The sequence below is a fragment of the Gossypium raimondii genome, chromosome 5 (assembly GCF_025698545.1).
Source record: "Gossypium raimondii isolate GPD5lz chromosome 5, ASM2569854v1, whole genome shotgun sequence".
Classification (NCBI taxonomy): Eukaryota; Viridiplantae; Streptophyta; class Magnoliopsida; order Malvales; family Malvaceae; genus Gossypium; species Gossypium raimondii.
Genome location: NC_068569.1, coordinates 56,666,837 through 56,688,671, shown reverse-complemented (window position 1 = coordinate 56,688,671; position 21,835 = coordinate 56,666,837). Strand labels below are relative to the sequence as shown.

General features: G+C 34.5%; 2 protein-coding genes across 3 annotated transcripts; one reads left to right on the top strand and one right to left on the bottom strand.

Moving 5' to 3' along the window:
* Nucleotides 1-428: 428 nt before the first annotated feature.
* On the top strand, nucleotides 429-3,656 carry LOC105768578 (serine/threonine-protein kinase D6PK). 2 transcript variants are annotated; one of them, XM_012588563.2, is made up of 3 exons: nucleotides 429-652; nucleotides 1,382-2,378; nucleotides 2,692-3,656. In XM_012588563.2, exons 2-3 carry the CDS (start codon nucleotides 1,546-1,548, stop codon nucleotides 3,539-3,541), a joined length of 1,683 nt encoding a protein of 560 aa, XP_012444017.1. In that variant the 5' UTR covers nucleotides 429-652; nucleotides 1,382-1,545; the 3' UTR covers nucleotides 3,542-3,656. The 2 variants fall into 2 exon arrangements, with proteins under 2 accessions (XP_012444017.1, XP_012444018.1); XM_012588564.2 differs by having other exon boundaries at nucleotides 429-770.
* Nucleotides 3,657-17,309: 13,653 nt separating this feature from the next.
* Nucleotides 17,310-17,954, bottom strand: LOC128041175 (uncharacterized). The gene has a single exon (XM_052630542.1). It carries the CDS (start codon nucleotides 17,952-17,954, stop codon nucleotides 17,310-17,312), a length of 645 nt encoding a protein of 214 aa, XP_052486502.1.
* Between the last annotated feature and the right edge of the window lie 3,881 nt (nucleotides 17,955-21,835).

Here is a 21,835-nt window from a genome sequence, read left to right as displayed (position 1 = left end):
TTTAGGTCTTAAATAGGAAAACAAACATCTTTTTTTCTCACTAAAAAGTAAACATTTTTTTCTTTCCTTTCACATGTATATATTTTGGGTAAATTACATTAATGATCATTTAATTATTATTAAATTTGTTTTTAGTCATTTAATTTTATCTTTGTTGGTCACTCAACTATATTAATTTTTCGGATATTTTGATAAAAAATGACAAAATCAAATAATTGAATGGTTATTTTGAAATTTTATTTCATAATTTTTTAAAATTAAATGATTAAAAAAATTTATTAATAATTGAATGATGTAATTTATTTTTTTATAAATTATTAAATATTAAATCAAGAGCATTGTCGTATTCTTAAGGACAAAACAGTATTCATGCATTGAAATTATTGAACCATCCCCTCCCAAACCCAAAAAGCTACTTTAACTTTGACCCTTCCTCCTTTCTCTTCCTTTTCCATGGTAGACCCAGGCCAAGCCAACCCCTCTCTTTCCTTCTTTTCTCCCTTTCCACATATTTTCATGGAAGTGGAAGAACCCATTAATTATTTCATATTTCAGTAGTTAGTATGTGAATGAGAGAGAAAGTTGGCTTCTTTTTGCTCCATTGCTAAAGCAAAGGCCTTTCAAAGTTGTGGTCTTCGAAAATACATATAAGGTACTTGGTTTTTTGTCCCCTTTGCTCTTTAGCTTTTAAATGGTTTTAGGGTTCCCTTGCTGGGTTTTTATTTTTAACTTTTTAACATATGGGTGTTGGTGGGATTTTGGATCCAAAGGTGGGTCTTTTTTGTTTTTCTGAAGAGATATTTATGAATCTTCTTTACTTTGTTCTTACCTTCTATTTGATTGTTATTCTTCTCTGTCCTTCTTTTAATTTTTTTTATGGAACTATGAATGTATTGTTGCTGTGATTTGATTGATTTCTTTAACTTCTTTTTTATTTCTTAACCTTTTTCAATCTTAGTGACTAAAAGTATTGCAGTTCTAGGTATTTAGCTGTTCTCCTTTTTAATACAATGAAATTATATAAAAAAAATGTGTTGTCTTTTGGTGATAATCTCAATCTGGTTCTGTTTGCAAATATGTCTGTTTTAAACCACTTTTCATTGTTTTTTTCTTATAGGTTTTCTGTTTATCCTGGTAAAGCTCTACTTATTGTGGCTACCAATTTTTGAATTTCACTTACTATTGAAAAGGGTGTTATAAGGATCTGGTTTTGATATTTGATTAGTTGTCACCTGAAGGACTACAGTGTCAAATTCTAGGTTCCCCTGTTCTTTTCTTTATGTTATAAATCAAGCAGCTACTTGTGATTTGTAGATTTTCATTTAGTTAGTGATGCTTTAGCCCTTTGAATATTTCATAGTTGTCAAAATTTTGTTTTCAGGTGGTGACTTCCATGTTCTTTTAAGTTGTAGAAATCAGTTTGTTGTTGATGGAGTTGAAGATGAAGGTAACTTGGACCGCCAGTGAATCAAACCTTGTATCAATGGCTGGTAGCAAGTAATGGTTTGTGTAGTCAAATCTGTGTAAAAAATTTGCCTTGTTTCGATGGCCTCGAAATCCGGCACCAGACCTTCACAAACAGCCGAAGGTAACTCTCGCAGGCCTTCTCCTATACAAATCCCAAAGACGAGCAAATCAGAGCTCGTTACACCATCGAAACCTCATAAATTAGAGTCCGTTGATTCCTTGACGGAGAAAGTAGATTCGGATCTATCTTTGAGTGCTCCGAAAGAAGTTCAAAATCATGTTGGTTCTGGATTAAGTCAGATTGGTGAACAAGAGAAGAAAGCATTGGAACATGGAAGTAATTCAGCTTCGGCTAAATCCAGTGATGGGGCCACTGGCGTTGTCAAGGTTAGTGGTGGTGCCAAAGTCGGTGATCGTCCGGATTATATTGAGAGTGGTAAGAGCAGTATGTGTAGAGGTAGTACAAGCAGTGATGTGAGCGATGAAAGTACGTGTAGCAGCTTAAGTAGCAGTATCAACAAACCTCATAAGGCAAATGATATAAGGTGGGAAGCCATACAGGCCGTCCGAGCAAAAGACGGTGTATTGGGTTTGAACCATTTTAGATTACTGAAGAGATTAGGCTGCGGAGATATCGGAAGTGTCTATCTTTCGGAATTAAGTGGAACAAAGTGTTATTTTGCAATGAAGGTGATGGATAAAGCATCTCTAGCAAGTCGTAAGAAACTTCTTCGAGCTCAAACAGAAAGAGAAATACTACAATCCTTGGACCATCCTTTCCTTCCAACATTGTATACGCATTTCGAGACTGATAAATTTTCGTGTTTAGTGATGGAGTTCTGCCCTGGAGGTGATTTGCATACACTACGACAAAGACAACCAGGAAAGCATTTTACCGAGCAAGCCGTAAAGTATGAGAATTCTTCCTATTTATAACATATCTTTTGAGTTAAATCCCGATCAAATTTCTAGAATATCCGATTATTATTTTCGGAATTTTTGGGTATTGATAGTAGTGTTAGTATCATTGTGTTGCCATGCTGCCTTAGATATTTATCAATTCTATTGGATAAAATCAGCAGACTGCCTTATAGGTCAAGTTGAAATATAACAAAATAACTTTGCAAATCTTTTACACCATGATTTACGGAACACCAGTTGTTTCTTTATAGCTTGAAACCAAATTACGATAGTCATTGCTATGTTTTTTCCTTGAATATGCAGGTTCTATGTAGCAGAAGTTCTCCTTTCTTTGGAATATCTCCACATGCTTGGTGTTGTTTATCGTGATCTCAAGCCGGAAAATGTTCTTGTTCGAGAAGATGGACATATAATGCTTTCGGATTTTGATCTTTCCCTTCGTTGTACTGTTAGTCCAACACTAATAAAGTCATCCACACTTGAGTCTGAACCCTTGCGAAAGAATTCGGGTTATTGTGTACAACCAGCTTGCATCCAGCCATCATGTGTCGCCCCTACGACATGTTTTTCACCCCGTTTCTTTTCATCAAAATCCAAAAAAGATCGGAAACCCAAGAACGATATGGGGAACCAAGTCAGTCCATTGCCCGAGCTTATTGCGGAGCCAACAAATGCTCGCTCCATGTCATTCGTGGGAACCCACGAGTACTTGGCACCTGAAATTATCAAAGGTGAGGGACATGGAAGTGCTGTTGATTGGTGGACATTCGGGATCTTCTTATACGAGCTATTGTTTGGTAAAACTCCTTTCAAAGGGTCTGGGAACCGAGCGACCCTCTTCAATGTTGTAGGGCAGCCCTTGAGGTTCCCGGAATCACCGGTAGTAAGTTTTTCAGCAAAAGATTTGATAAGGGGCTTGCTGGTCAAAGAGCCACAGCATAGGTTGGCATACAAGCGAGGAGCAACGGAGATTAAGCAACATCCTTTCTTTGAAGGTGTAAACTGGGCTTTAATCCGTTGTGCAAGTCCACCAGAGATTCCAAAACCGGTTGACATAGAACGGATTCGAACCCCTACCTCATCAGCCGGTGATAAACCTTCTGTTCCTGCTGCTAAGGATCAAAGTAACTATCTCGAATTCGATTTCTTTTAATTATTTTCAGAACCATTTTTCTTTTTCTTATTTCGAGGGAATGTAAGAGTTCATGATGATGTGCAAATTAGAGTTTCTAGAAATGATAATGATCATATATGCTTGATTGTCTTAATTTTCAAATTTGTATTTTGCGCAAGTGAAAACATCATTTGATTTTGCATATTGAAAGGCTATGGGCTTGGTTTTCTCCATGATGTTACTTAAACAGGTTCAATAGTAAAAAAGAAGGTTGAAAATGTAGACAGGATTCGATGCAGAAACACCATTAATTAGTATTATGGAATCATCAAGGTAACTTGTCAGCTCATTGCTAGGGGGATTGGATCATTTGGAGGGGGACATTTGGTTGTGGTGGGGTTGACTTGGATTATGCTAAATTATCTTGTAGTGTTCATTTGACTTTAATAGCCTTAAATAAAATCACTAATTCCCAATTTTTCAATTTAACTTTTTAAAAAATATGGATAAATATTAACGTGTAATTTGACATATGATTTTTGATTTGATGCGATTATATTCATAAAATTTTAGTTGTAATTAAAATTGTAAACTTTTATTTTGATTCAATTGTATATATTTAAAGAAATAAATGTATATATTCAGTTTTATATTGGATTAATATAATTGTCTGTGTGCGTAATATATAAGCGTAAAATGGTGTTGTTCGATAAAGATGCTAGTGGTTTGTAAAAATTGAATTGGAGTAAAATGTCATTTATAAAACTTAGGGATGGCAAAAGACCTCGAATCTGACAAGTTTCGACCCGACTTGTTAGGGTCCGAATTTTGCTTTTGGAAATTTGGGTTCGAGGTGGGGTGGGGCGGGGCGAGATCAGGTTTGAGGTAAATCCACCCTGCCTTGCCCTGAGATATTCACAAAAATGCCCCTAATATGTATACGTATATTAAGTTTTTGCTTTCAATAAATAAATATATTAAGTTTTAAGTCCATACTAAACAAAAATCAATCTTATTTGCTTCGGAATAAAAAAAATAAAAAGTGTAATATTATTTGCTTCAAAATAAAACAATTAAATTCGGGTCGGGATGGAGTCGGTCTTCTATTAAATTCTGGGTTCGAGTTCAAGGTAGATTTGTTTCTTAAGAGTTGAGATCGGGGCAAATTAATTAAGTTTCGAGTTGGGGTCAAGTCAAGCAAAAATCCACCCCACTCTCCTTGTTGCCATCCCTAATAAAAAATTACATAAAATCAAAGATCAAACATAACATCATACATTAAAATAAACTTCATGCATGCTTGTGACATTATTAAAAAAAAGTTTAACAACAAAGAAGCCATCCGTTGACCCTTCGACCGAAAAACTACCACTAGAAGCTGTGCATGTGGCCCTATTTTTTCTACCCTACTGCCAAGCTCCGGCACATGAGACTGCGTGGGTCACCCCTTCGGCCACCGCTTTCCTCCGAAAATCTCTCCGCCATCCATTCACCTACGGTAGTGCTATCCCCATACTAATTTAACCTCAATTTCTCTTCTTCAACATAAAATAATGCTAATTCAATAATATTATCAATAATTTATAAAATTCAATATAAAACCATACAAGCATGTTGGAATAGAGAAAGTGATGATTAAACAATAGTTGTTTTAGAAACATGGGGAGGATACTGGTGGAGAACATGGAGCCCTAAATCCAAGACATGTGAAACAATCACATGAAGATTGAGAAATTAGGTAAATAATGATGAACATACATTTCCAATAATATATACATCACATGCCATACTCTCATATTTTATTTATTTATTTATTATGATTGGACCAAACATTCTTATTGATTTCATTAAAACATTTTCCAATCTTTTTATTTTATAAAATAATTGTGTGAGTCCAAACAACAAAGCTCAGCACCTATTCCTCGTTCCCCATACTATTCCCACATGCCCCTATCTCAAAATTGGATATTTTCAATTTTCAATTAATTTATTTGATTTAATTAAATAAGTTATTAAAATTTATAAAAAAATTAAAAATTAAAATAGAAAATATTGATCCGGTTAAATTTTTTAACTTAGTTCAACGATTTGTATCGATTCGAAGCTTTGAGAGTCAAATGATCACATTGTAAATTGATATAGGGAAAATTAAACTTTGACCTCCCAAAAAAAATCTATTTAGTCCTTTTCAAATATTGCAAAATCGTAAATTAATAGAGAATAAATCTATATTCGGGATCTCAAAAAATTATAATTCAATTATGATCTTTTAAAAAATTTTCTGAATTCGCCTCTACATTTATCATCACCCTAAACTTGTGAAGTTTTTAAACTTCACTGACAGTGTGCCAAATATTTTCTCAAATTAACATTGTATTAAATCAATTAATCCAATAAATTTAATCGAAAATAAAAATTTGACCAATTCAACTTTCTATTCAATTATTTATAAAATCAACCACTTATTTACAAAATAAAAAAACTTGAAAGAAGCTTCCTTGTCAAAAGATGAAAAGCATTCAAACCTTCATATTCAATTCTTTACCATCTTTCATGCATTCAAAATATTACTTTTGAGTCGATTGAGTCTTAATCTAATTAGTACGGATATTGTTGTTAATGTAGGAAGACGTGAGTTCAAGTGAGCTGAAGTGTATTATCTTTTTATTTATGAATTTGAGAGGAGTTTTGAATAATTTTAAATATTGTGTTAAAAAAACAAAAAAAAAACTGTTTAAATCGGATTTTAAAACCTTCAAAAGCCATCAACATAGACCATATGGACTAGAATTGATTTGATGTTATAGGGATGTTGGTCAATAATGTTTTTTTTTTCATCTCTCGTCAAGGAAGTTTTGTTGGATACGAGGTTTGCATCAATGTGGTTGGTTTTGATTGTAGTGATTGGTATGAGAGAGCAATTTTTGGTTTTAATCGGAAAAAGAAATTAGTTGATTCGGTTTTTTCGATTTTAATTTAATTGATTGGGGTGGATTCATCGGTTTTAATTTTGATTTAATCAATAGTTTTTAGTTTTTTAATTTTGGAATCGATCTGAAAATCAATTTTTTAATATTAATTTTAAATTATTTAAAACATATTTATATTTTATAATATATAATTGATAAATAATTATATAAACCCAATCAAATAACTCAAGGTTAACTAACCGGGAAAATCGATTGAGCTGACTAAACCAAAGTCGATTCCATCGGATCGATTTTCTCATGTTAAAGTTGATTAATTCAATTCGAAAAATTAATCGAACTGATCGATCAAACTATTTGCTCTCCCTGATTTTAGTAATAAATTGGAATGATTATCTGTAAAAATAGAATGTCGGTAATGACAATATATCACAAAGAAAAGAGAAATAAAAATAAAGAACACAGATTTTTACGTGGAAACCCTTTCAAGATAAAAACCACGGGAAGAGGAGAAAAAATTTTACTATGTCGAATTCGAATAATTACAAGAGGAGTAGATTATGTCTATTTATAGGCTTGTAAAGCTATATTCTAATAGGAGTGTAGTAAGATTGAAACACCTTATTCTAATCAATATCAAATAGATGGAGTTTAATAAGGTTTAAAAAACCTTATTCTAAAATAAAATAAAAGAAGCGTAATTCTATAGGGATTTTACTTTTATTTTATTTTACCACTGTATTTTATTTAAATAAGGATTCAGGTCACTTAATTCTAACAATCTCCACCTTGATACGAATTCTCAATGAACAAGTTCTTCATCACAAACTCTCAACGAACAAGTTCTCCAGCTCTTCCATAAAACTCCTTAAGGGTTTAACTTCAACAATGGACACCAATCAAGTCTAAGCAATGCTCAAACTTGGCTATAAGAAGTGACTTAGTCATCATATCTGCAGGATTTTCATGAGTACTAATTTTGCTCACAACAATATCACCACAAGTAATAATATCACGAACAAAATGATACTGAACATTAATGTGTTTTGTTCTCTCATGAAACATTTGATCTTTTGTAAGGAAGATGACACTCTGACTGTCACAAGATACTGTATTAATTTGAAAGTCTTCATTGAGTTCACTGAAGAGTCCCTTCAACCAAACAGCTTCTTTACAAGCCTCAGTAATCGTCATGTACTCAGCTTCAGTCGTAGACAAAGCGACTGTAGTTTGTAAAGTATCTTTCCAGCTGATTGCACAACCTCCAATTGTAAAGACATAACCTGTAAGAGATATTCTTCTATCAAGGTCTCCTGTAAAATCAGCATCAACATACCCAATGACTCAATCTCTAATTCTTCCAAACTGTAAGCAAACATCAGTAGTACATCGTAAGTATCTTAAAATCCACTGAAATGCTTTCTAATGTTCTTTACCGGGATTCGCTATGTATCTGCTAACTACACTAACTGCAAATGATAAATCTGGACGTGAACAAACCATAGCATACATGAGAGATCCCACTGCACTAGATTATGGAACATGTGACATGTACTCAATCTCATCATCTGATTGTGGAGACAAAACCGATGAAAGTTTGTAATAGGCCGCTAAATGAGTAATAACAGGCTTAGCACTCTGCATATTGAACCTGCAAAGAACTTTCTCAATGTACCCCTTTTGGCTTAGGTACAATTTACTTGTTTTTCTATCTCTGAGAATCTCCATACCAAGTATCTTCTTTGCTGGTTCAAAATCTTTCATCTCAAATTCTTCACTTAGTTGGGCTTTGACCTTTCTTATCTTTCATTTATCTTTCACTACTATCAACATGTCATCAACATAAAGGAGTAGATACACAAAAGAACCATCACTGTTTTTCTTAAAGTAAACACAACTGTCAAAGGTACTTTTTTTTTAAATCATGAGAAGTCATGAAAGAATCAAACCTCTTGTACCACTATCTTGGTGTCTGTTTCAAACCGTAAAGAGACTTTTTTAGCAAGCAATAGTCCTCTTTTTCTGAGACTGTAAAACCTTCTGGTTGTTGCATGTAAATATCCTCCTCAAGTTCTCCATGCAAAAATGCAATTTTTACATCTAACTGCTCAAGCTCCAAATCATACTTGGCCAGAATACCAAGCAAAGCTCGAATCGAACTATGCTTCACAATTGGGGAAAACACATCTATGAAGTCCACTCCTGAAATTTGACTGTAACCCTTTGCAACAAGTCTTGCTTTATGTCTGGGTTCTTCAACTCCTAGAGTCATATTTTTCTTTTTAAACACCCATTTACAACGAATAATCTTTTTACCTTTAGGAAGTTTTACAAGATCCCATGTTTTGTTTTTTTGGAGTGATTCCATCTCCTCTTGCATAGCAAACATCCACTTTTCTGAGTCTTCACAACTAACTGCCTCAAAATAATTAGATGGCTCTTGGTTTGCATCTATATCTTTAGCCACATTTAAAGCATAAGCAACTAGATCAACCTCGACATACTTCTTTGAAGGTTTAATTTCTCTTCTAATTTTATTTTTGGCGATAGAGTATTGTGGTGAAGAAGCAACTCTATTCTGAATTTTTGTACTGGCTTAAGGAGTTGACTCTGTTGTAGATTCTGGATTAATCTGATGTTCCACCTGCTTTTGATTTTCTTTATTAAAAGATCCTTTAAAATATAAGTTAGGTAGCATAGTAGTTTCATCAAAAACAATATCTCTACTAATCACAATTTTTTTATTTTCAGAACACCATAACTTATACCCTTTTACACCAGCTTTATAACCAAGAAAAACACATTTAATGGATCTCGATTCTAATTTTCTATTATCAACATGAGCATAAGCAGGACAGCTAAAGATCTTTAAATCAGAATAGTCAGCAGGATTACCAAACCATACCTCTTGTGGAGTCTTTTTCTCAATGGCAACGGATGGAGATCGGTTGATAAAAAAATGCAGTAGAGGCTGCTTCGGCCCAAAATGACTTTGGTAAGTTAGCATTTGACAACATACATCGAACCTTCTCCATGATCGTTCTATTCATTCGTTCTGCAATGCCGTTTTACTGTGGAGTATGACGAACTGTCAAGTGTCTCACGATCCCTTCTGACTTGTACAATTTATTAAACTCATCAGAACAGAACTCTAAGCCATTATCTGTGTGGAGGTACTTTATTTGTTTTCTCGTCTATTTTTCAATCATATTTTTCCAAGACTTAAATGCGAAAAACACATCACTTTTCTGCTTCAGGAAGAATGCCCAAACTTTTCTGGAAAAATCATCAATAAAAGTTAGCATGTAATTAGCTCCACCTCTCGAAGGCACTCTAGATGGCCCCCACAGATCAGAATGAATATACTCCAATGTTCCCTTCGTGTTTTGAATTCCCTTGGTGAATCGAACTCTCTTTTGCTTCCCAAAAACACAGTGCTCACAAAACTTCAGTTTGCAAATTCCTTTCCCATCAAGTAGTCCTCTTTTGCTCAATTCTGTCATGTCATTCTCACTCATATGCCCTAGGCGCATATGCCAAAGTTTAGTAATATCATCATCTGGTAAGGAAAATGAAGCAACAACTGCATCACCAGTAACAGTAGAACCCTGTAAAACATATAACTTGACATTCTTTCTCTGCCCTTTCATCACAACGAGGGAACCTCTGAAAATATTCAAAACCCCACTTTCAACTGTGTATTTGTATCCTTTTGAATTAAGAGTACTCAACGAAATTAAATTTCTCTTCAATTTTGGAACATGTCGTACGCCACTAAGTGTTCTGACAACTCCATCAAACATCTTAACTTTAATTGTTCCAACACCTACGATTTTACACGAAGCATTATTTCCTATCAAAATAACACATTCAGACACTGTTTCGTAAGTTGTAAACCAATTCCGATTGGGACTCATGTGGAAGGTGCAGTCACTATCGCTGTAGTCTTCTACGACATCAGCTTCACCAGAATTTTCTGGTTGTTTTCCCTTTTGATTCGCAACCTCCCTTTTGATCTTATTCTGTAGCTTATAGCACTCAGATTTAATATGTCATTTCTTCTTGCAGAAGTTATAAGTTTTATCTCTGTTTGAAGACTTCGATCTACCCTTAGATTTACCGTGAGAATTATGTTCCTGTGTCCTTTCATGATCATCAGCATTCCAATCTTGTCTCCCACAAACAATGATACCCTCTCTTTGAGAGTCGATTTTAACCACAAGATGTTTCATCTTATCATACGAGGTTAAATAATTATAAACCTCATCAACTATGAGAGACTCACGGCTATATAAAATCGTGTCTCTAAAGGTTGAATAAGACGAGGGCAACGAACAAAGTAGAATTAACCCTAGATCTTTCTTATCATATTGAACCTCCATGGCCTCCAAGTTTGAGAGAATTTATTTAAACACTATTAAGTGTTCGTGCACAGACGCACCTTCCTCCAAACGATGAGCATAAAGACGTTGCTTTATATGTAGCTTGTTGGTTAGAGTTTTCGACATACATATTTGTCCTAGCCTCTTCCATAATCCGCGACGCTCTTCTCCTTCATCACATCCTATAAAATTTCATTAGACAAATGCAGATGTAATTGTGTTAATGCCTTTCGATCATTGCGCTTCTTCTCTTCCTCCGTCAATGTCGAAGACATTTTATCTACCCCTAGTAGGGCTTCCTCTAAGTCCATCTGTGCAAGAATTGCCTGCATCTTTATCTGCCACAACGCTAATCTGGTGTTGCGATCCAATAGCAAAATTTCATACTTCAAAGACGTCATTACCGTGATTAAGATGAACAACCTGGAAGTTTTGATACCAATTTGTAAAAATAGAATGTCAATAATGACAATATATCGCAAAGAAAAGAGAAATAAAAATAAAGAACACACAGATTTTTATGTAGAAACCCTTTCGGGAAAAAAACCACGAGCAGAGGAGAAGAAATTTCACTATGTCAAATTCGAATAATTACAAGAGTAGATTATGTATATTTATATGCTTGTAAAATCATATTCTAATAGGAGTGTAGTAACATTGAAACACCTTATTCGAATCAATATCAAATAGATGGATCTTAATAATGTTTAAAAACCTTATTCTAAAAATAGGATTTTACTTTTATTTTATTTTACCACTGTATTTTATTTAAATAAAGATTCGAGTCACTTAATTCTAACATTATCTTTTTAACTTAATGAAAATTTTGAATTATATATTTGTATCAATTTGTTACTCATTACTAATATTAAAATATATAAAAATATTTTTTATCGTATATAGTAATACATTTAATAAAAACTTAAGCTTTCCTTATTAAAATTTATCAACTTTAATCTTTAATCAATATTAAGTTACCGATTTTAAAAATTAAAATAGAAATTTTACTAAATGATAAAAGAAGTAATAATTTATATAATAAACAAAAAAAGAATGGTAAATACTTAAAAGCTTCACAAATAGAATTTCATGTGTCACATCTCGAAAATCGAGTTAGTAGAATCGGGTAATTAAATTGTGGGCATGAGAGAAAAATTGGGTGTGGTGTCGTAGAAATTAAAATAAGATAAAATAATTAATTAGTTAGTAGTAATAAAATAAAATTAAATAATCGGGTTATTAAGTAAATGTTAGTAGGGACTAATTTAGAACAATTTTTAAATTAGAGGTCAAATGCGTAAATTAAAACTATTAATTGAAAAAGGGGCTATTAGAACAAGGAAGAAATAGGAGGGGGCTTAGTGAGTAAATAGCCCAAATTTTAAATTTTGGTTGGCTATATAAGACCAGCCATTTCCCTCCACACTTTCAACCATTTCAAAAGTTTGATAGATCTAAAATTAAGTGTTTTCTCTCGAAATTCCCTTCATCTTTTTTATATTTTTAGCATCCAAACACCATTTACTCCTTTAATTTTAAAAGAAGTCCACTCTTTTTTCTTTTAATTTTCTATTATCACTTAGCTCGTTTTTGCTCAAATTGATTAAATTTCATGGAGATCCTCAAATTGTAGATAAACATTCTGATTTCCTATGGTTTAAACATTTATTATGTGATTTCAATTCGAACTTTTACAGATCTAATCAAGAAAACCAAAGACCTATGGTTCTAAAGCTTGATTTTGATTAAAAATGATGGATTAGCTAAGATATGGTTTTAAAATGATTTTTAACTTATTTTAAGGTAATTAAGAGGTTTACAAACTTAATTTAACAAATTCTTAAAGAAATTACATGAATCAAATGATTTTCTTCTTTGAGATTGAAGACAAACGTGATTTTTTTAAAAAAGGTTGATTTGTGGAATTGAATGAAATTAATGGTCTAGATTTGCAATTAAACACTAGTTATGAGATTAGGAAGTAAGAATTAAGGGTTTAACTGTGTTAAGTGAAGTAATTTTAGGATTAAAGTTAGGCGAGGTGAGCTCGCCAGTTTGTGAGAATGGCAAGCAGTTGTTAAGTGGTTATTTTGTTTGTAAATGTTAGTGACCTATGTGTTTCATGTTATATGCAAATCCTCTCAACGCAAAGGTGCATCTACGAGCAAGGACACGGACAAGCAGAAGGTGGTGTAGCTTCAGCAGTCAGTAATGAATAGTAGGTCAGTGTTTTTGCATATCGAGATTAAACACTAGCTCGCGTGCTTAAGAAAGTCCAAGTAAGGCATGCGAATCCTATGTGTTATGTGAACCCATTTGTTATTGCGATCCTATGTGTATTGCGAGCCCTATTGTAATGTGAGTGGTGAATGTGTTAAAAATGATATGTTGGCATTATGAACACTTGAAACCGTTGGATATCATTGGCATGTCATAGGGTTTGTGAGTACTCATCCATTTTACTATGTATTAGGGCATTAAGGCGGAGATAACGTTGGAGAGATAAGAGAATACCAAGCATAACTCCATTCACCGTAGATAGCATGGTGTGTTTGGAAAGTGTGAGCACTCGTGCTACACTTGCATAGAGATAGCATACGACTCTTTGAGTCATTTGGAGTGTTTTGGAGATCCGTTTATCCAATGCATACAAATAAAGATTATATTTCATATTCACAAATTACCAATATATATTAATGATATGTATGAATATTGTATTTTATGTGAACTGTGATAGCATGTCTAAACTCTAGCATGGTTGATGTGTTTATATGTGTTGTATGCTTGAGCACTCACTGAGCTTCAATAAGCTCACACTCCTTATATATACATTGCAGTAAGTAGCTCGCGAGACTAGTGGTGAAGTGTGGCAATTCGGTGATCCATTGCAAGGCATCTTCCTTTGAGTATGTGACATGCTTTCAAACCCCAAAGTGGAAGGCAATGTGGGACTTTCCTAAGGGATTAGATATAGAACTAGATTTTTAAGTAAATTTTGACGGGTTGTAAACAGACATTATGAACTATTTAATTTTAGATTTTGGACTTTATAATTGCTTGATTGATGGGATTTGATTACATGATGAATGTTGATAACTTGATGTACTAACATACTTATGTAGAACAAGGAGTTTGTCAGATTTCAAGGTACGTTGTTGTACCACTTGTTTGTTTGAGATAAAATGATAACTTGAATGCATGATAGTATGATGAAACATGTTGAATAATTACCTGCGAGCTATCCAAGAGTAGTGCGAACTGAAGGGTCGTAAGTATAGGGTCTCGTCAGTTAAAGGGGGATTCGCCCAAGATAGTGTTCGCCAAAACATATACTTCACCAATAGAGAGTTTACCATTAGGGGTGTGTTCTCAATTTAGAGGGTTTGCGAGAATCAGTATTCGCCAAGTAAGAGGTTCTCCAATGTAGGTTAGTTTGCCATGATTTTTGGGTTTCCTAATGTGAGTAAGTACGCCAAAATAGATGAGTTCGCCAAGGTAGGTAGCTCACCAAAGAAAGGGTGTTCTCTAGTGCACCTATCACAAAAGGGTCTGTAGATGTGAGGGAAGTAGTGTGTCTAGGTTCGTTGGTTTTGAGTGTTTTTCAATCATTAGGGATCACAAAGTAGTAGCGAACCAGTGGTTCGCGGGTGTAACACCTCTTACCCGAGACCATGGCCGGAGTCGAGCATGAGGCGTTACTTGACTTAACTTAAAAGTTCAGGGCATAAAAATTTACTTTCAAATTTAATTTCATCATTCATAATAAAGCTGTCCTCCTGTACAACAGTCACTAAAATAATTATAATTCAAGCTACAAAACTCAAAATTTAGATCCGTAAATTTTCCATAAAACTAGACTCATATATCTATTCACCATAAATTTTTCAGAATTTTTGCTTTAGCCAATTAGTACAGTTTATTAGTTGAAGTCTCCCCTGTTTCACTAATCGACTATCCTAACCACTCATCACTAAAATTTAATTATCTCTTATTAAAGGCTTCATATGGTGATTAAAATTATTTCTACTGAAAATAGACTCATTAATGAGTCTATACATATAAATTATAACTCAAAATTCCTTCTGTACAATTTTTAATGAATTTCTAAAGTCAGAACAGGGGACTTCAAAAACATTCTTGCCCTGTTTCACTAAAATTCAAATATCTAAAAGTATATAATTCTTTTGCTTACTCCACTTCTTTCCTATGAAAGTAGACTCTTTCAGCTTTAATTTCATATCTCACTCAACTTATAATTCTATTTCCACTATTTTTGGTGATTTTTAAAAGTTACATCAATGCTGCTGTCCAAGAACTGCTCCATTGCAATTTTTAAAAAAAATTCAATATAACCCCTTTATAATTGTCTAACCTTCCCTGCAAATTTCAAATCACAACCAATTCCAGTATTTCATCTACTTCATTTAAATACTAATGAAGTTCAACCAATCAACCATTTCAAACTAAAACATGTATATATTTCGATATCTAACATAACCATAACATTCAAATTTACTTTTACTTCAATTCCCTATACATGCCATATAAATCCAAAAGTTGCTTAACATAAACTACGGAGTATATCCGGGTAGTGTGATTCTTGATGTAGATCCGATCCTCCGAATGTATAAATACGTTAATCTACAAAACAATAAACACACACATGTAAGCTTATAGAAAAGCTTAGTAAGTTCATAGGCATAAAACATAAATCTTACGGACACTTGTACACTTATACAATATACACCATTACTAAATTTACATCAACCACAATCTTTGGTGAGTTCCTTGGTATAAACTCACTACTACTTATTCTTTTACCATAATTCCTTTGGGCCCATTTGTCACTTACCATCCTTGATCAAAATTAAGGAGCAGTTATGGAAATTTGAGTACTTCACTTTCACTTTGCCATATGACCTCTTATCACTTGTCCTTGATCGATAAGTGTAGCTAGGCTACCACTTATCACTTTACCATTTGATCGATAAGTGTAGTGAAGCTACCACTTATCACTTTATCACTTGATCGATAAGTGTAGCCACTTATCACTTTGTTTCTTGATCGGATAAGTGTAACCACTTATCACTTTGTTTCTTGATCGATAAGTGTAACCACTTATCACTTTGTTTCTTGATCAGATAAGTGTAGCTAAAACTACCACTTATCACTTTGTCACTTGATCGAAGTACTCAAATCCGACGTTCCACTTAATTTGATCATTTATTCGATTTTCACATTTTATTTTATTCTCATTTCAACAATAAATACATTTCACCATACATTGTATAATTCATGAAATTAACATTTAATCATTAAATTTCAGCCATATGAACTTACGGATCGATTTGCGAATTTGTAAAAGTTCGGGACTAATCGGCTACTTTTTCTTTTCCTCGACTTGTTTCAGGTTCTCGATCTAAAATGCAAATTTATTCATTCATCAGCATTTAATTCAATTCTAATTCATTTCACAATTTATGCCCTTTAATTTTCGAAATTACACTTTTACCCCAAACTTTACAGTTTTTACAATTTGATCCCTACTCAATTAACCCTCAATTGATCTAATTTTCTCAATTAACACCTTTTCCAACTATTTTAGACTACTACATAGCCTTTCATACTCAAAACCGCAACACCAAACCTTAATTCCCAACTTTTTCACAATTAGGTCCCTAAAATCAATTTCTATCAAAATTACTTAATAAAATCATCATATAACAAAATTAAAGCTTCAATTTCATGTTTATTCATCATAAAAATCCAACACTAATCAATGGTAACTTTCAAAATCAGCCATGGAATCAAAAACTAATGAAATAATTAGTTGGACCTAATTGTAAAAGTATCAAAATCACAAAATTAGAAGAAATAATCAAGAATTAAACTTACATGATTCAAAAATATGAAAAACCAGCTTATTCCAGACCTCCTATGGCGTTTTTGCTGATAAATTGTGAAGAGATCTCTAGATTTTTCACTTTTGTCTTTGTTTTAAATGTTTAATTTGTTAAGTTTCCAATTTTGCCCCTGTTTCTCCTTACATTCTGCTGATTTTTCTTACCCAACCGTCCAGCCCATATAATTTGGGCCTAATAGCCTTTTAAATCCCTCCACTTTAGTCACTTAAGCTATTTAATCACAATTTAACAAATTTTACACTATTCCCAATTTAGTCCTTTTTAGTTAATTAACTATCCAAACGTTAAAATTTTCTAACGAAACTTTAATACCAACTCAATGACACTCTATAAATATTTCTAAAAATATTTATGGCTCGGTTTAAAATCTTGAGGTCTCGATACCTCGCTTTTTATTTTAATTATTTTAATATTTATTCCTAGTACACTATTCACTATTTCAAAAATTTTCCTAACTTCACATTTAACTTATACTTACTAAATTTATAATATTTTCTACTGTTTGTCGATTTAGTGATCTCGAATCACCATTCCGACACCACTAAAAATTCAAAGCTATTACAACTCTCCCCTTTTAGGAAATTTCGTCCCAAATTTCGTGACTGAAATAAATTCGGATATGAAATCTCATCAATTCCTCCGTTTCCCGTGTTGCCTCCTCGGATCCATGTCGATTCCATAACACCTTAACTAGTGGTACACGTTTATTCCTCAACTCTTTAACCTCCCGAGCTAAAATTTTCACCGGTTCCTCTGAATAAGTCATGTCAGGTTGGAGCTCTATTTCCGTATGAGGAATTACATGTGATGGATCTGATCTATACCGTCTCAACATAGACACATGAAACACATTATGAATATTTTCAAGTTCCCGGGGCAAAGCCAATCTATAAGCTACCGGACCGATTCTTTCAATGATTTCATACGGCCCGATAAATCGTGGGCTGAGTTTTCCCTTTCTGCCGAACCGCAAAACTTTCTTCCACGGTGACACTTTCAAAAATACACGATCACCCACACTAAACTCTATATCCCTTCTCTTCAAATCTGCATATGATTTTTGCCGATCGGAGGCAGCTTTTAAACAATCTCGAATAATACGAACTTTTTCTTCAGTTTCCCGAATCAAGTCCACTCCCACCAGTTTCGATTCACTTAATTCAGTCCAATATAATGGAGTTCTACACTTTCTTCCATACAGAGCTTCAAACGGTGCCATTTTAATACTAGTTTGATAACTATTATTATAAGCAAATTCGGCTAAAGGTAAATACCTTTCCCAGCTGCCGCCGAACTCAAGTATACAACACCTTAACATATCTTCTAAAATCTGAATCACTCGCCTCGATCGCCCATCATGTCGGGATGAAAAGTCTTTGAAATTTAATTTGGTGCCCAGAGCCTCCCGTAATTTACTCCAAAATCTCGAGGTAAATCTCGGATCTCGATCCGAAATAATAGATATCGGTACCCCATGTAACCTCACTATCTCGACACATATAACTCCGCTTAACTTTTCAAGTCGATAATCTGCATTCATTGGAATAAAATGTGCCGACTTAGTTAACCGATCAACAATCACCCATATCGAATCTTTCTTCTTTGAGTTCTTGGTAATCCAGATACAAAATCCATCGTGACATGTTCCCATTTCCACTGGAATCATAATGGGTCAGAATAACCCTCGTCAAGCACTTGATGCTCAACTTTCACTGTTGACAAATCAAACATCTTGCTACATATTCACAGATTTCTCGTTTCATTCCGTGCCACCAATACATTTTCTTCAAATCACAATACATTTTGTACTCCCGGGTGAATAGAACACATACTACGTGAGCCTCGATAAAATATCATTTTCAAGTCTAAATTATTTGGAACACATATTCTATTACGATAATATAACATACCATTTTCATCAATGGAGTATTCGAGCTTAACTCATTTTGAACCATCGTCGTTTTAGCATCAATTTTGGGTCTTCATCTTGTAATTCCGAATCCGTTGAAAGAACACAGGTTTAGCTTTTAATTCGCTAGTATAGAACCATCCTCATTAATAGATAAATGAGCACTCAATGCCCGTAATGCAAATAATGATGATTTCCGACTAAGTGCATCTGCTACGACATTTGCTTTCCCTGGGTGATAGTCAATGACAAGATCATAATCTTTCAGCAACTCTAACCATCGTCTCTGTCTCAAATTTAACTCTTTCTGAGTCATTAAATACTTCAAGCTTTTATGATCAGTATACACGTAACATTTCTCACCATATAAGTAGTGTCTCCATATTTTCAAAGCAAACACGATCGCTTCCAATTCTAAATCATGTGTAGGATAATTCTTCTCGCACGGTTTCAGTTGTCGGGAAGCATATGCCACCACTTTTCCTGACTGCATAAGTACACAACCCAAACCACTCGAGACGCATCACTATATACTACAAGCAGACGCCTGGATTCGGTTGAGTCAACACTGGAGCCTCTGTCAACATCTTTTCAAGCGATCGAAACTCACGACATTCGTCGACCATATAAATTCAACATTCTTTTGTAGTAATCGAGTCAACGGTAAGGTAATCATTGAGAAATCTTTGACAAATCGGCGATAATAACTCGCCAATCCTAGAAAGCTCTGTACTTCAATAACATTCTTTGGAACTTTCCAATTTACCACCGCCGCTATCTTACTTGGATCCACTCTTATTCCATCACCGATACCATATGACCCAAAACGCAACTTCTCGAAGCCAAAATTCACATTTTTTGAATTTAGCATATAACTGCTTTCTCCAAAAAGTCGTAATACAATCCTTAGATGTTGTGCATGTTCGGACTCGTCTTTGAATAAATCAATACATCGTCAATGAACACAACCACAAATCTATCCAAATATGGTGAAAAATTCTATTCATCAAATCCATAAAAGCGGCAGGAGCATTGGTTAAACCAAATGGCACCACCAAAAATTCATAATGACCATATCGAGTTCGAAAGGCAGTTTTCGGCACATCACACTCTTTAACTTTCAACTGATAATACCCAGATCGAAGGTCTATCTTGGAAAATACTGCAGCACCTTTCAACTGATCAAACAGATCATCAATACGAGGCAAAGGATATTTATTCTTTACCATTACCTTATTCAACTGCCTGTAATCTATACACAGTCTTAAAGAACCGTCCTTCTTTTTCACAAACAAGACAGGTGCACCCCAGGGCGACATACTCGGTCTGATGAACCCTTTATCTAATAACTCCTGCAACTGCGCCTTCAACTCTTTTACTTCATTGGAGCCATTACATGACGGTGTCATTGATATAGGAGTTGTTCCGGAATCACATCAATTACAAATTCAACTTCTATCGGTGGTAGACCGGTAACTCTTGAGGAACACATCGGAAATTCATTCACCACGGCACTTGTTCGAGCTTTAAATCGAACCCGAGTATCAAGGATATAGGCCAAGAATGCTTCATTGCCTTTGCGTAATAATCTCGAAGCGAGAGAGCTAAAATAATTCGATCAGACGCCCATATTTTCTCAACCCAACCGAGATTACATCTCTGTTTGACATTTCAAAGCGATTTGCTTATCACGACAATTCACCACCGCATCGTGCCTCATTAACCGATCCATCCCGAATAATGTCAAATTCCGAAAGGGTAACAACATCAAATCGTGGGAATTCATAGCCTTTCACTTTCGGTGGACAATTACGACATATTAAATTAACCATCACACTATGACCTAATGGATTTGTAACTTGTATATCAAATTCAATGGACTCAACAGATAAATTCTTTTCAGATGCTAACATAGTGCAAATATATGAATGAGTAGATCCAGGTCTATCAATGCATAAACAATAACATCATAAAGATAGAAAGTACCAAGAATTACATCAGAGCCGTAGCTTCTTCCCTTGCTCGAATGGCGAGGGTGCGTCTTTGGTGCTCTATTCTCCGATCGACCAACCGATTCCCTTGTACCGAACGGGTAGTCCTCAGTAACCGCCCTCCGCCCGAACGTCTACTTCTTTGAGGAATGGTTCTCTGATCTCTTTCTGTTCCACTTCATCTTTTTGCAATGGGGACAATCTCGAATAAGATGATCAGTAGCCCACATTTATAACAAGCCCCATCTTAGTCCCGCATTCTCAAATGATATCTTCCACAATATTGACACTTAGGTCGTGAAGCATTCGAACACCGCTCACACTTGCTGGTCTATCGAATACCTCGAAATCGATTGTCTTGGTCTATCTCTGCCCGATCTCCCGATAATCGATGTAGTTCGATTAATTTCTTCTCTAGATTTCTTCAGGAAAATCAAAATGACTTAGAAGCACCTCTTTGAATGGCTCTTTACTTTTTCGATCCATTGCATTTTTCTGTTGTATACTTCTTCAAGCTTTTGAGCACGGTCTGACAGAACAACGAACTCTCGTATTTCATTACCCCCAATCATCATTCTAATTTCATCATTTAACCCTTCTTCAAACCGGATACACATTTCTTCTTCAAGAGGTACAATGTCTCGGGCATATTTTTGAGGTAGACAAATTCTCTTTCATATTCACTACCGATTTATTTCCCGTCGAGGTCGAGAAATTCCTTTTCTTTTATCCAAATACCGATCGCCCACATATTTCTTCTTAAATTCATTTTGGAAAAATTCCCAAGAAATTTTCTCTCAGGAACCATGACCTCGATCGTCTCCCACCAACTATAAGCTTCTTCTTTCAATGAGAGACACAAGACATCTCAAATAGTCATCCGGTGAGCAAGCCATTTCTTTAAAATTCTTATCAAACTCAGAACCAATATTCACTTTGACGGGATCATCATCATCCTTCCCCAAATTCTTGGCTCCAAGTTTTCTAAGCCTTTCCAATGGAGAACGCTTACTAGATTCAATCGTTGTAGGAGGTGGAGGAGCAACCGGGGTACCATCGATGGAGCAATAGGGAGGAGGTGGTTCACCTAATTTCTTTCTTGCCTCATTTCAAGATACCACCGATTCATAATCCCATAAATCATATTCTTTAATTCATGCTCTCGCATTTGGGAAATCGAACATCACCGCTTGCTCTTTG

Coding starts and splice junctions, on each gene's coding strand:
- LOC105768578 (XM_012588563.2), top strand. CDS start 1,546: ATGGCCTCGAAATCCGGCACCAGACCTTCACAAACAGCCGAAGGTAAC. Junction 2,379..2,691: donor TTTACCGAGCAAGCCGTAAA/GTATGAGAATTC, acceptor TTGAATATGCAG/GTTCTATGTAGCAGAAGTTC.
- LOC128041175 (XM_052630542.1), bottom strand. CDS start 17,954: ATGGCACCGTTTGAAGCTCTGTATGGAAGAAAGTGTAGAACTCCATTA.